The sequence below is a fragment of the Miscanthus floridulus genome, chromosome 16 (genome assembly GCF_019320115.1).
Source record: "Miscanthus floridulus cultivar M001 chromosome 16, ASM1932011v1, whole genome shotgun sequence".
NCBI lineage: Eukaryota > Viridiplantae > Streptophyta > Magnoliopsida > Poales > Poaceae > Miscanthus > Miscanthus floridulus.
The window spans coordinates 103,126,405-103,141,954 of record NC_089595.1 but is presented as its reverse complement, the minus strand read 5'-3'; the positions used below and the strand labels follow the sequence as shown (position 1 = coordinate 103,141,954).

The window sequence follows — 15,550 nt, the reverse complement described above, 5'->3', positions numbered from 1 at the left end:
CTAGTTCTGGACACTGAACTTGTAGTTAGCTTGAAACAGACTAGCAGATGGACAAAGGTTGTCAGGAAGGTGTGCTGAATTGTGTTCAGGAATGACCGTGGAGATTCTTTTAGTTAATACATCTCTTGTGAGTTGATATACTTTATTTCTGATGCAGTGATTTTAGTCTGTCTTTGTTGTCAGATTTGGCTTTGCCTCAGCTGAAATCGTAGTTAACGATGCTTGAAGCCGAGCCGTTTCAATCTTCATTTGAACAAGCCAAGATCAGAAGCGATCAGTTCACAACAGCCAACTGTATCCTGTACAAGTTCAGGACATGCACGAACATTTGTCCACTGTTTGAGGAAATCTGAACCATTAAATGATACAACATGAACCAAAACCACACTATCCTAGAGGGAACGCTTTGCGTCACCCCAGCTATATGATATCTACTGATATCTATTTCTCACTGTCACATCCCCATCCCCCGCACCCAGTATATGAACAAAAACTTCTACAAGGGTGACACTGACAAGATAAAACCATGCAGAATAATGCATCAACAAGCCATTTGGTCCCGGAAAGTTGCTATCTCCTCAAATACAGGCAGCCTCCTTGACCTGAATGGCGTCCACTCATTCATCACAAGGTCTAGTTTACCCATGATCTCTTCATGGACACCGAGGCCAACTTCGAATGGCGATGAAACACACTTCAATGGGTTTAGTTCGCGGAGAAGCTGCTCAGCACGGGCGACCACCTTTTCATCTTCTGATCCATAGATTCTACGTAGTCGAACATCCTCGAGTGCTTGCCGTGCCTCCTCATGCCTACCCTGCTTAATCAGGCACAGCCCAAGGTTGCACGCCCTGTTGGCATCAGGCTCAATAGTTTGTACCTTGCGGTACACCAATTCAGCGGCTTCGAAGTTGTTCTGCTGCACGTAAGCCCAGCCAAGATTGCCCTGTGACATAAACAGGAAAAAATTTCAGTGAGCTGACTAGCTGTGTGCAACTGAAAACTTGATCGACATGCAAATAAATTATCAGTATGGGTAACCAGGGAGCACAAATGGTACCAGAATGCGAGACGTCTCTTGTTGGATTGAGACCTGAAACTTCTTGCCATGGGATCGTGCTTTCTTTGTCGCCTTCCCATTGAAGGCCTCACCAAGGTATATCATCTTCAGCTTCTGTTTCAGAAGCTCAATCTGTTCCTCAACTTTCCCGCATTTCTGAAAGATGTGACCAATCAGATTAGAATGTAGGAACTCTTGAGCACTTGTGCAAGATTTGCAGTGGCAAAAAAAGCATACCTTGTAGAGATCGATGAGGAGGTTGTCGAGGGATTCCTGAGCCTGCTTGGAGCAAAGGTGCCTGAAGGATCTGATGGCCTCGATTGCCTCCTGTGAACGATCCTGCTGCTTCATCACCACGGCCATGTCCTTCAGGGCACTGTCCACCCTGTCCCCTGAGTTGATTGCCTTCCAGAACCACACAATTGCCATATCTGGTTGCTTCTCCACAAGCTGATTCATGCAATGAAATAAATATCGTTCAAATTAGCAATCAAGACTGTTTCAGATGGAATTGAGGAAAATCTTGTGTAGTAAGCATAATTTAGGCTGTCACGATTAAGTGCTTAAGTACTTAATTCTAATAATCAGTCATGAATCACATCATTTACTGGACCAGTGATTAACTTATACTATCCGTTAGACCACTCCCCAATCCCCATCTCAGACAACCATGTACTCGACGCCCAATATGGTAGTAGTACAATAGAGTGGGTCAATGAAACAGTGTATCTAAAAGCATAGAACCGAATAAAAAGGCAATCTAACGGTAAACTTCCAAATACACGATATCAAGTTTCTACTGACGAACAAAGCGAAGACGCTAAGATATTGTAATATAGTGATTATGAAGACATGGTTTATGGCAACAACAGCGTCTACTACAAAGGTGAATCGGCATGTAGTGCACTTTTACTCAAGGAGGCACCTAGAAACAAACATATGGCACTTGCTTTGATGCAAAATATATTGAGGCTTTTACATGTGTGCCATTATAAAAATTGGTAATTATCTACAAGCCATTAAAAAAGTTGAGTTCTGAACCGCGGTTGTGAAAAGTCCAAAATACCCTCAGATCTGAATATGCAATTATTTTTTTCGGGCATCTTAATGACCTCAAATAAAAAAACTCAAAACTAGAAAGTTGTAGATCTCGACAATATTTACAATTTTTGTATAAAAATTATCTTTATTTAATTATGTAAAAAATATAATTTGATATTATTAATGTCTTAGAAAAATCACATTTTTTGCATGGAATCAAATGAAGATAATTTTTATAAAAATATTGTAGATCTCGACGAGATCTACAACTTTCTAGTTTTGAGTTCTTTCATTTGAGATCATTAAGATGCTAAAAAAATTAATTACATATTTAGACATGAGTGTATTTTCAACTTTTCATAACCGCAGTTTGACATCGTTAAAGCCAAATCTGAAGTGACATGGAGGGCAAAAGAGTTTAGAGCCGTGGCCCATGTGAAAACTCCATTTTTTTAATGGCTCGTGAGTAATTGCTAACTTTTATAATGGGCACACAAGTAAAAGGCTCAAATATATTTGCAGTGTCATATATACATAAGCTAACAGTAAAGCTAGGGGTACTGCCATGACGATGCAGTTTTGTTATTCCAATCTAGACAGGGATAATTGGCAAGAGCAGTAAGGACTGTAACCTGGAGGTGCTTGGCTATGACGTACGGGCTGTCACCGGCGGGCACCTTGTGGACAACATGGAATAGATCCTTCTTGTCCCCGCCGGCAACACCTCCGCCTCTCCTCTTTGAAGAAGCCATGGTTGGCTGCGGGGCCGGGGTCGGCTTGGCGAGAGATGAGAGAGAGAGGAGCAGAGAGGTGAGCTGATAGGCGGTTTCTTGTCGCGGTTTGCGGGATCTGGGGGCAAGGAAGAGGGGACCGGGAGGAAGGAAGATGAGGGGGGTGGAGTGAACCTGGACGGGAGGGCGTCCAGATTCCGGAGACGGGGTGGATGGGGACATGGCACCCATCCAGCTGAGCCGCGGAGGCAGGCGGGTGACGTGTGATGATCCGAGGCCGGGTGCAACGACGTGCTTGCGGCGCCTTGAGGTTGATGGCGTGGGGGAGAACTGACCTGAGTGGTGATGGACAGAACAAGAAGGTAAATTACTCCGCTCACATCAGCACTGAACACGTGCAAATGTGTTTGGATCTGCTGCATTTTCTAAATGCATGTTGTTTGATCAGCAGAGTTTAACTGGGAGTGTTCCATGTGGATTTTATTTGTTTACAATTCAATACCTCCTTATAATTAAACATATTTTAGGCATCAAATTTGACTTTTAATTAGCTATTATGGGTCATTTAGGGTTGTTTGGATCCATTACCACTAAACATTAATAGCTAAATTTAGTACTAGTGGATCTTAAAAGATCTACTAATTATTTATTAGGTAACTGCTAACTATTAGTTCCATTAGCTAGTATGGAGTTGCTAATAGATGCCAATAGTTCATATGCACCTTTAAGTCACTATCCAACCACATGTTAGCAGTTGGATCTAACGGCCTCAAAAACATTTTAGTACTAATAGATTCAAATAGGCCTTTACTTATGAACGTAGGCAGTATTTTCCTTCGAGGAGTCTTTTGTGTATTTATTTTATAGCAATTCTCCTAGTATTTGTTTGCAATACAAAATTTCAAACCTATACTTAACTTTATTCATGATGTGTGAATTGTCCTTTTGTATTTCTCTCTATACATACATAATTTTCTACTCCCTCCATTCCAAATTAAAATGTGTTATAGCTTTTCTAAATACATTGTTTTTACTATACATCTAGATATAATGTATATTTAACTACATGACTAAAACTACGTATCTAAAAAAAAAATCTGAAACATCTTATAGTTTGGAACAGAGGGAATAGTATATTTTTAGTTTTGTCTCTCTCATACAAGGTCAAGCTTGGTTGAATATTTGTACAGAAAAATAATACAACCATGTCTCTCTCGTACAAGATTGACCAGGACCTCCACCGGCTTTGCTCCTCCCATGCGTGAGCAGCGAGGGTGTCCGTGTGGAGAGTACCGTCGCCGACCGCGAGAAAATGAAACCGGATGGAACAACAAAATGGATCGGGTTACTAGATTAGTTTGGACTGGAATTTGCGCTGGGCATGGGCTGGTTGCAGGCTAAGGGCTATCCGCACTTGTTTACCTTTATTTTTATTTTTAAAAAGAAATATTCTATTTTAGTCATCAAGATTCTTTACTCTATACATATTTCTCCCACACCCGTGTTATCTCTATCCCATACTCTATATCTACTATTTCATATTTTATTTCCCTCCCTTCCTCTTTCTCTCTCACACCAACTCTCTCTCTCCACTACACCATGATCCACTTTTCCCTACAATCATGTGTTGGTAAATCAATGGTTTTCCCAACGAGTAATGTGTTGGCAATTCTTTACCTTTTTAGCGTCACTTAAAGTGTCGGCAATAGTAATATAAGGCTACAGCTTATATGTCGGCGTTTCTCCTTCCAACATATAAAGTGTCGGCGAAAGTTTTTAGACCAAAAAAGTGTCGTCCTAGCCTACCTAAACAACTGTCGAAGTGTTGGCGAAGGGGTACACGCCGTGGGCGGGAGACCGCGCGCCAAAACAGTACTGTGCGCGGGAGCTAAAAGGCTAAGCGTTTTTTTTATCGAGAAAACGCTTCATACGTCTCTTGCCCTTCCCCTTTCCACTCACGCAGGCACCGCACGCCACCATAGCTCCGCCGCCACCACAGCTCCGCCGCCGGGCGCCGCCAGCAGGGCTTCGCTGCTGGGCACCGCCAGGAGCCGCTACCTCCCAATCCCGCCAGGAGCCGCTGCCTCCCAATCCTGCCTCCCAACCCCTGACGCCCAAATCGCCGCCTCCCAATCCCGCCGGCGCCACCTCCCAATCCCGCCGCCCAAATCGCCGCCTCCCAATCTCGCCGGCGCCGAAGTCATCCATGGCCGGAGCCCTATAACCTACAGCAGTAGGCCCCCGCCGTCGAATCCAACGGACGGCGCCGCCCTAGCCCCCCGTCGCCCCAGCCCGCCGTCACCCTAGCCCACCGCCGACCAGCAAGAGCGGTGCCGCCGCTGCATCCCCATTCCCCTCCACATCCAAGTGCGTCATCTCCGCATCCCCTTCCTCTCATCCCCATTCCCCTGTGTGCTAGGGTTTCAACACAGCTTACTTTTTTTGTATGTTTTTCTTGGTTGCAGAATGGAGTAGACAAAGGTGAGAAAGGCTACAAAGATTCAAGGTTTGGGTTGCTTCTCTTGCCCGCCATCTCTTCCCCTCTTTGGAGAATCAATTTAGATGTGTTGTTTACTGCCTTAGTTGATTTTGCAGAGGAACCAGTAGGATTCAAGATCTTGTACACAACACAATCAAGATCTTCTACTATCATTGCTTGATTGGTATGCTTTCCTTTTCTTATGAACTTTGTCTCTGCATTTGGCTTAGAATTGCAGGTTGTGTGTGATCTGTGATGTGATGCTTGTGGTGAGATAATTTTTTAGCATCAAGTGTGGTGAAATTGATTTAATTTGGACAATTGTTTGGCATGATCTTTATTTTTTGTTGAACAACCCTATCTGAACTGAATGATTTTTTATTTTGGGAGTAATATTTCACTCTTTTGACACTGCATTTTGTAAAAGGTGCGTCATGGATAAAACATGGATGGATCAGCCTAGGTACATAATAAACCTGTGACCATATACTAGAATCTGCATGCATAGGGTGTTTGGTCTGATATCTTGATCATCATTTGTAGGCAAACCCTTGTGTATAGAGAAGGAGTGGATATGTTTTTAGAGTTTGCCTTTAGTAATTCAGCAAAAGGAAATCATATTTTGTGTCCCTGCAAGGCATGCAAGAACTCTTGTTGGAGGGTCCGTAGTATTGTACTTGAGCACTTGATATGTGAGGGATTTACAGATGGGTATATAACATGGGTGAATCATGGTGAACCTAGTTCCAATTTTTTCACAAATAGCAGCCAACATGAAAGGGTAGAAGTAGGGGACCCAAATGAAGAGGATGACATTTCTGGTTTACTTCAAGACATAGCTGGGGGTTTAGATGTCCAGGGGGACTTAGAAGTAGACAACACGAAGCAGCACGATGAGGATGTGGAAGCTTTTTACAAAATGGTAGAAGATGCTGGCAAGGAGCTATATCCAGGTTGCAAGTACTCGAAGCTACGTTTCATTGTAAGATTACTGCATATCAAATTCGTTGGGCGATGGAGTAACAAAAGCTTCGACATGCTATTAGAGTTACTTAAGGATGTCTTACCTGAAGAGTCATCACTTCCTAAAAACTTTAATGCTGCTAAAAAAATGGCAAAAGGTGTAGGACTTGGTTACGTGAAAATTCATGCATGTGAGAATGATTGCATATTGTTTTGGAAGGAGCATGCGAAGAAAGATGTATGTCCAAAATGTGATACTTCAAGATGGAAATCAGAAAACAGTAGTCCTAGTGGAAAACATGTGCATAGGGTTCCTAGGAAAGTTCTGCGTTACTTCCCTATAAAGAAAAGGCTGCAATGGTATTTTATGTGCTCAAAAACAGCAAGTGACACAAGGTGGCATGATGAAGGACGCACACAAGATGGTTTGTTGAGGCATCCTGCTGATGCTCCTTTCTGGAAAGATTTTGACTCTAAGCATCCAGTATTTTCATCAGAGAGTCGAAATCTTAGACTAGCTGTAGCTAGCGATGGCTTTAATCCTTTTAGGACCATGAAATCAACTTATAGCATTTGGCCTGTTATTTTGATCCCATACAACCTTCCACCTTGGAAGTGTATGAAGCAATCAAATTTCATCCTATCCTTGTTGATCCCTGGACCTAAGGCACCTTGTGGTGATATGGATGTCTTTCTTGAGCCGCTGGTTGATGATATGGTAGAAATGTTTGTTCATGGTGTAAGAACATATGATGCTTCTAAGCGTGAACCCTTCCAACTACGTGCTGCCATAGTTTGCACCATATCTGATTTTCCAGGTCTAGGTTATTTGGTGGCATGTGTCACTTCTGGCAAAGTTGCATGTCCTGAATGCCACTTAGATACATGTTCTTTCCAACTAAAAAAGGGAGGCAAGTGTGTCTACATGGGCCATCGTAGATTCTTAGATGCCGAACACAAGTTTCGGTTTGATGTAGATTCATTTGATGGTACCACAGAACTTAGGCCAGCACCTAGACCTCTTAGTGGAGAGGAAATATTGGAGCTGACAGCCAATATATGCACAACCTTCGGAAAGGACCCAGTAACCAAGAAGCCAACCAAGCGTCAGTGCAATCCAACTACAGAGGAGCCATCCAAGCGAAAACGCAAGAAAGTTAATGATCCACCAACTATTTGGAAAAGAAAATCCATTTGGTTTAAGTTGCCATATTGGAAAGACCTACTTCTACGGCATAATTTTGATGTTATGCACATAGAAAAGAATGTGTGTCAGAATATTATTGACACACTTTTGGACACCGATGGAAAATCCAAGGATAACTTAAATGCTCGCTTGGACATCCAAAAACTTGGCATTAGAAGTGATCTTCATCCTGTTAGTGTAGAAGATAACTTTTATTTACCTCCAGCACAGTTTACAATGAGTCCTGATGATAGAGAAGCATTTTGCCAAGTATTGAAGGATGTGAAGTTCCCAGACGGTTATGCATCTGATATGCGTCGTAATGTGCAAGTTAAGGAGAAGAAGATAATTGGATTAAAGAGCCATGACAACCACATATTGTTGCAGCACTTACTTCCCATTGCTGTTCGGAATATACTGCCAGAAAGAGTAAGTGCAGCACTAATTCGTGTGAGCAATTTCTTCAAGAAGATCTACTCACCCACTATTCATATCAGTGATATGCAAAAACTAGAGGCTGAAATAGCTGAGACACTAAGTGTCCTTGAGACTATATTTCTGCCATCTTTTTTTGATATCATGGTTCATTTGATGGTGCATCTGCCTGCTCAAGCAAGACTTGCTGGTCCTGTACACTATCATAGCATGTGGGCAGTAGAGAGGTATTTGATGAAGTTGAAGGGCTCTGTTCGTACTAAAAGTCATCCAGAGGGATCAATTTGTGAGGCCTACAAATTTGATGAGAGTCTTACTTTCTGCTCCAAATTTTTGAAAGGCTATGAGACTGGACAAGTAGGAAATGGTGAAAGTATGGACTGTGAAATTTGTACTACACCATTCTTCCAAAGCACAGGGCAAGCTTTGAGTGGCAAGTGCACTGTATCCATAGAATACAAGACTTGGGTTCAAGCACATAGATATGTATTGTTCAACTATGATAAGATAGAACCATACTTGAAGTAAGCAATCCACACAACTTGGCACATTGCATTTCTCGTGTTCTTATCTATAAATTTCTCAATGGGTACCACACCTTTGCAGTGAACATGTGGAGTACCTTTCCTCAATTGGTCGCCACAATCAGCGACAAATGACTCGTATCCATCATGAAATGTTTCATGATTGGTTTAGAAAGCATGTAAGTAAAGGCGTGATTAACATGTTCTATTCAGATCTAATACAGTTAAATTAACTAGACATAATGTGATATTTACAGGTGGAAGGGTTAGTTGAAAGTGGTGTAGAAGTACCAGAAGAGATACATATTTTGGCAAATGAACCTTTCATGATTGCAACAACATACAATAGCTATGCAATTAATGGATTTAAATTCCATACGTTCTCCTATGATGAGGGTAGACCAGTTCAAGGTAGTGGAGTAGCTTTGGTTGCCCAGACCTCTTGCTTTGAAAATGGAAACAATGTGGACCTAGTTATGAGAAACAAGATATACTATGGCATCATCAAAGAAATCATTGAGTTAAACTATCGCAACAAAGGAAACATAGTTTTGTTTAAATGTGATTGGGTGGACAATCGCATTCAAGATAAATGGGTAAAAAAAGATCAATTTGGGGTTACAAGTGTTAATTTAAAGCATTTATTCAATACTGGAGAAAATATGTTAGATGAACCTTTTATCTTGGCATCACAAGCTGTACAGGTTTACTATGTTAAGGAAGGTCCTGAATCAGATTGGTATGCTGTTGCCCAGTCAAAACCACGTGATCTTTATGATATGGCGGTTGAAAATGAAATACGTAACCCAATGCTTGATTTGGATGCAAATGTTGATCTCAGTGGTCTTTTTGGAGATGTTGTACATGTAAGGACTGATATAGATGGGGTCATTGTTGCTGAAAGAAAGAGGAAGTAAGTCTCAAACACCATCAATTGTTGCTGGTGCTATGCAGAATTTTCTTTGACATAATTGCTTTGTTGGTCTGAACTAATTGTTGATTGCTTACATACTTGAACTACTGTTTTATGAGAATCCTGTACTAATTCATTTTTGTTTTTTTCAGGATAAACAATGTCAAAAGCAAGGGGAAAAAGAAAATCCATGGAGCCAACTGATTATGAAAATGGCATGGAGCCAAATGTTTATGAATCTGAAAGGAATGAAAACATCAGGCTAAGGGTGCAGAAAATGCAAGAACTGAATATTCAAGCTACTGCACAACAACTTAGCTCAATGCATCAAACAAACAAAAATTTGCTTTGTTTGATGCATTGAGCTAAGTTGTTGTGCATCAAACAAACATCAGGCTAAGTGGTGTGATAAACCTGTACTTCAAGATGCAGAATCTATTTTTGCTTCCTGCAATAACCTAAAGGAGTTGCAAATCTATTTTTGCTTGCTGCAGAATGCACTTCAAGATGCAATTAGAGATAATCCTGTACTGAGAGACAAGAGTATCCAGGAAGGTGATGCTTATTCCTATGTTTGTGGGGGCAGAGAAGAATGGATATGTTCGTGTTGTGGGTTTGGGGCCAAGTCCAGTAGATTTGGAAATGCCTGGAGCTAGAAAATACACATCAACAAGGCTTCAAATGGAGATAGAAGCTCGTCGGCAATCTGATAAGAGAGTGGAAGATCTAACAAATCGTCTGGACATAATTCAAGAAACTCTAGATAGATTGCTGCAGCAACAGAATGCCAATAGCACTCCCCATGGATCTAATAGTGCACCACAGGTGGTAACTGTTAACCTTTATCTCTTACATTTTTCTCTTTGGCACTGCAATAATTGTTCAATGGTTTTTACTTTGATTTAGAGCTTGAGGGCTGCACCAACCTATCATGATGAAGAAGTACATGAAGAAGAACAAGAAGAAGATGCTAGATCATATGTAGGGGATGATATGGCTGATATGCACTTATATGATGATGATGACTTTCTGAGTAGACGAGTGGTCCTTCGAGAGGAGCAACATAATGAGGTAATTTCCTTTGTGTTCTTGCTACGCCTTTAAGCTGAATCAGACCATATTGCATTGGTATTGGTAATTTTACCCTACTAAAATATATTTTATGCTTTAGGGTGGTAGAGATGTGATACTATATAATGTAGTAAGGCCCTATGAAGTTGCTGTGGCAAAGGCTACCGTTCAAACAAAGAACCCAAGGGCTATTGTTGGGGGTACTGCTCTTGGCGTGTAGTTCTGTGAAGTGGTTGTTAACCATGTGTTTATGAGGAGCGCTGTACTGCCCTGTCCATACGAAGGTGTCACCACCATTCTAGAGGCTCGTGGGAGATGCATTGCTTGGCCACATGACAGAGTAATGGTCTAACCTCTTTATATTCTTGAAAAAACGATCATTATATTTTGGTGATTAGTAATATATTTGCAGATGAAGGATGACAAGAAGTCATTGCAGCAGTCAAAAGGTGGTGGCACAGCTTGAAGGTATTTTACTTGAACATTTTGATGTATATATTTAGCTAGCAGAGGAAGCCATAACTATTTGTTAATTGCATTGGTTAATTGCAACTGTTCTTGGAAGTTAAACATGGTTCTAGTAATCTGTTTTGTGTTGTATGAACATGGAACACCTTGAGAAATGGCAACTCGTAGTCTCACTGTAGTCTGTTTCATAGTAGTCTCATGTCAAAACTGTTATAAACACAGAAGTCCCAAATGAATATTCTTTGTTGCCTTACCCTAGTATAGAAATCTGGAGGCAAAAACGCATCGAAATGAGTCTTGCTGAAATCCATGTGCCACCCATCTCCCATATATACTTTTACCTGCTAGGACATCACAACAGATTTGATTTAGGTATATGCTGGACTAGCTCGATTGAGAAAACTCAGTTGTCAAAGTCTGGACTAGCTCGATTTAGGTATATGCTGGACTAGTTTTCTTCACTGGAAAACTACCTTTGGGGTCGAATACTTCCCCGTTTGGACCTGTCATTAGCAAGAAGTCAGGTTTTTTAACATACCCACAGCCCCCATTGGCTCTGAAAAATCCTTGCATCAACCGGAGCGCTTTATCATGCCCTTGATAAATGAAAGCCCAACGTAAGATACTGTAGTTCCTTTTTCCCCCATTTTTTCACTTTAGATACTGTAAGACTACAGCATAACTAACACAACCAAAGCACCACTTCTTCACACAACCATTAGCATATGTACCTCCTAATGAAATCCAAATACTAGCTAAGGTGCCAAATTGGTAGTGTTTTCTCCTGGGGAATCTGACAGAGGAAACTATTTCCGATCCTTTTGGTACCTAATTTATTTTGGCTCACTCTTTTGTATTGTATATGTCTCCCAAAGCAAAGGTTCCATGCCCTTTGCTTTAGCTAGATTTGTTTCAAAGAAAGAACACAGATCTCGGAATAATTATGTACCCAAGAATCAGCCCAGCGTCACCGGGGCAATTTGTTACATTTTTAAGAAAACTTTTCCATAGCAAATGAAGCCATCTTTTCCATTTTTAAGAAAACTTGCATGAACTGTACATAGAACATCAAACACAATTTGTTACAATGTTTTTTAGTACAATATTTCTGGCTCACAACTGTTGAATAATGCACTCAGCTTCCTATGACGGTCCCCAAGCAGTAAGCACACTAACTGGCAGTCAACAAAAACAAGACATGCACACAACAATCCAACTCATGCATGAGTGTCAGCTGTTCATCCAAATTATTCCTTATTATTAGACCAGCACTGCACAAATGTAAACAGCATGATTCAAAGTTTCAAGCGGCCGGGGCCACTGGCGTAAAACAGAATAAGTAGATGCTACAGCTATATGGTTACAGGCAACAACCTTGAGGTCACCGACAACTTTTTCTTCTTCTCCTTTTAGGATAGGATAACCGACAATAGTTTCCCTTTTTTATGCCTGTTCCCATTGGAAAGAAATTAAAGTTTTTATCTTCTTTTCGGACAAGTGTACAAAGAATTGCAACCTTGGTACTGATGTTGGTGCAGAACCAATCCAGTGCTCCAGTCCCTTGTAGATGCCTTCTCCTCCTGAGTCCTGAGGTTGCACTTGCTCAAGCACTCTGAATGTGAATCGGTAGGTTTCAGTTTCAGTTCAATGCTGGCTGGAGACAATAGTCAGGTTTCAGTTTCAGTTGGCTGGAGACAATAGTCAGGTTTCAGTTTCAGCTAGTCAGAAGCATGGCTTCCAATAAGTAAACGCAAAGCACAGAAAAAAGAAAAGAAGCTGTAATATTCATACAGAAAAAAATATATGCATTTGCAGAATGAGACAAGTTCAAGTACAACCTTAGACTCAAAGATCTGTACAACAACATAATATCTTGATTCTGTTGAATTGGATAACACATTTAGTTTATCCGAAAATCTGGGAGGCGGCAGCAACAACGAAACTTTGCTCTCATGCTGCAAAAGCTCAATAATGTTTTCACTGTCTTCCAATTTTTTCTTAAGATAAACATCACATCCTAATTTGTTCTCAAAAACCACTCTCTGGAAATCATCTTCATTCAATGCAGAGTATGAAGAATCATTAGCTTTTTTCATGTTTTCAACAGTGTCCTGTTACAGTGTCCTGCCATTTTGTTTATCCTTAACTTTGAGGAACTCCTTGTACTCTTGTGGGGGTTTAGTCCAGATGATTATCCTTAACCTTTGAGGAACAAAAGTTGATATTGTATTTTTGTAACTCCTTGTCATGTGTCTTAGATTCTATACCATATTGCTTTGATCCTTCTGTTTGTGAGTACAAGTTTTAACTAAATCTGCTGTCAACTAGCTTTTTTTCCCAATGGCTTGTTTGATCATGCAATCCATAGCTGATAATACAATGCATATATCATGCCCTGCATGTGGTTATATGGCTCAATGCCAATTCAGCTTCCTTCATACTGGCATCATTAATCTGGAGTGTTTGCACGGTTATTTTATTTTTAAATCATAATAATGCCATTATTTGGGAATTGGGACAAGGAAACTATATGATAGACTCCAAAAAAAATTAAGTTTTTCTGTGCACACATAATTTTGGAATTTTGCATACTGTGCATTTCATATTAGGAGTTAATGTACAGAGCACATTGCACTGACATTTCATATTTTTTTCATGTTAGGTACTATGTGGTGTTGCAAGTATTTTGGATTGTCAACCTTTTGAGGTTCGATCAAAGAGCTGTTACATGTTCTGTAGAGTGGCAGCAACCATATGTGCACGAAGCTGGTGTTCAAGTATTTTGGAGTGGCAGCAACCATATGTGCACGAAGCTAGTGTTCAAGCATTTTGGAGTGGCAACAAGTGTCCAAGAATTGCTGCAGGATGACATGAATTGCAGTCCTGGTCTATTGATCACCTAGCTTTAGTCATAACCAATTAATACAAGACTTGTACTATGTCTATACTGTCTGTAACTGATCACTAATCTATATGGCTCTATGCACTATGATCATCACTTGACCTGCTATATATATATATATCAAGTTGGTGTATGGACGAAAGATCTAATATATTATTTATACAAAAATCAAGTGAATTTGTTCAATGTGATGCTTTCTATATATGAGCAAAAGTGGATTTGTCAAATTGTTTTAATTGTAATTATATATATGCAGTTCTGTCGATAGTTTTTTTTGTAGGGTATGGTTTGGAAAATAATTTGGAAATGGTTTGGCCAACATATAAACTGTCGGCAAAGGTATTAACTGTCGGCGTAGGTCTTAACTGTCGGCAAAGGGTTAACTGTCGGCAAAGGTTTCAACTGTCGGCGTAGGTAGATCATTTGCCTACACATAAAGTGTCGGCGATTCTATTAACTGTCGGCAAAAGTTTCGCCGACGGCTTCTAGCGCGACTGTTTGCAAACTGTCGGCAAAACTTTTTGCAGCAGGTTATCTGTCGGCAAAGGTGCCCTTTGCCTACAATAGAAAGTGTCGGCAAAAGTATGTTGTGTTATAGTGCTCCTTCGCTACAGTGTTTAGCGTAGATCAACCAAAACGCCGTAGGTAGCGATGCGCTGTGCGGCCGATACGCTGCAGGTGCGTTTACAGGCGCGTGGTGCGGGCTATCCAGGCGCGCGCGCGTGCTGCCGTTCCGCTTGCAGGCGTGCGGTGCGGATAGCCTAAGGCTATCAGCACCGCTGCCCTGCAAACGTGCCTGCAAACGCACGCACGCGCCTGGACAGCCGCACCGCAGCCCTGCAAACGCGCCTGCAAACGCGCGCGCGTTCCGACCGCACAGCGCACCGCTACAGGTAGTGTTCAGGACGTACATCGCTAAACACTGTAGCCAGGAGAGAGAGTTGGTGAGAGAGAGAAAGGAGGAGGGAGGGGAATAAAATATGGAATAGTGAGTATAGAGTATGGGATAGAGATAACATGGGTGTAGAAAAAAATGAGTATAGAGTAGAGAATCTCGATGACTATGATAGAATATTCCTTTTTAGAGATACAAATAGAGGTGGACGAGTGCGGATAGCCTAACCGAGCCGAAACGTGACCTAGATGGAAAATAATTAAGAAACTATTTAATTGCCGCTTTGAGATCCGTGTATTTTTTAGAAAGAAGTATACCAGAGCAGTTCTCTTAAAAAAAAGGCTGTGACCAAAACATCTAAGGACGATATTGAATTGTGTTGGTTCACGCAGGGCTTGACTCGTTGGGGTCACTTGAGAAAGAGTGTAATTGGGATTTTAACTAAGGTTTAGCAGAAAAATTTGCCAACCTTGTCTTGGGTGGTTTTAGACTTAGGATCCATACTATCCTCTACCTTGGTACTATCTCTTTTTTTTTCCGTCTAACAGTGCGTTCTTCAATCTTCAACAGGCAATGACTGATCAAAGAAAGAAGATGACTGTTTTGAACTTCAATGTACTCTTATTTTTTAGAGGTCTTTTTGTGTCAAGTTGTCGTTTTATACAAGCTATTGTTTTCCTTGATATATATCAGATATGAGACACTCTCTTGAGTGGCTTCCTCAAAAAAAATGCGGCAAAGCTCTTGACGTTCATTTTAAAAAAAAACTATCATTTGCCTTGGATCTAGTTGGTCAAGCTACTTTGTCATTGCCCTTTTCTCTCGATCTGAGTATGAGTAAGCATTGCATTCCCTGCTTCCTTTTACCTGTGAGCTCTACAC

The 15,550-nt window shown here is 41.0% G+C and overlaps 2 protein-coding genes across 2 annotated transcripts in view; one reads left to right on the top strand and one right to left on the bottom strand.

Moving 5' to 3' along the window:
• Positions 1 to 266: 266 nt before the first annotated feature.
• Positions 267 to 2,977, bottom strand: LOC136512967 (protein SULFUR DEFICIENCY-INDUCED 1-like). The gene is made up of 4 exons (XM_066506966.1): positions 2,734 to 2,977; positions 1,298 to 1,510; positions 1,061 to 1,216; positions 267 to 946 (listed from the first exon to the last, which is right to left on the bottom strand). The coding sequence occupies exons 1-4, from the start codon at positions 2,851 to 2,853 to the stop codon at positions 542 to 544; spliced, it is 894 nt and encodes a 297-aa protein (XP_066363063.1). The 5' UTR covers positions 2,854 to 2,977; the 3' UTR covers positions 267 to 541.
• A 2,768-nt stretch (positions 2,978 to 5,745) lies between these two features.
• The window catches only part of LOC136511163 (uncharacterized), a 48,201-nt gene continuing 38,396 nt past the window's right edge, over positions 5,746 to 15,550 (top strand). Inside the window, exons 1-8 of the mRNA XM_066505345.1 lie at positions 5,746 to 5,774; positions 5,855 to 8,419; positions 8,502 to 8,598; positions 8,677 to 9,015; positions 9,124 to 9,332; positions 9,485 to 9,494; positions 9,827 to 9,904; positions 10,239 to 10,403. Of these exons, the coding sequence (XP_066361442.1) occupies positions 5,746 to 5,774; positions 5,855 to 8,419; positions 8,502 to 8,598; positions 8,677 to 9,015; positions 9,124 to 9,332; positions 9,485 to 9,494; positions 9,827 to 9,904; positions 10,239 to 10,403 (3,492 nt within the window). The remainder of the gene's footprint in view (positions 5,775 to 5,854; positions 8,420 to 8,501; positions 8,599 to 8,676; positions 9,016 to 9,123; positions 9,333 to 9,484; positions 9,495 to 9,826; positions 9,905 to 10,238; positions 10,404 to 15,550) is intronic.

Bases quoted from the DNA above. Each gene is read 5' to 3' on its own strand.
- LOC136512967 (XM_066506966.1), bottom strand. From the start codon at position 2,853: ATGGCTTCTTCAAAGAGGAGAGGCGGAGGTGTTGCCGGCGGGGACAAG. The intron at 1,217-1,297 runs GTATGCTTTTTT...CACATCTTTCAG, and splicing joins TCCTCATCGATCTCTACAAG to AAATGCGGGAAAGTTGAGGA. The intron at 947-1,060 runs GTACCATTTGTG...TTTATGTCACAG, and splicing joins AAGAGACGTCTCGCATTCTG to GGCAATCTTGGCTGGGCTTA.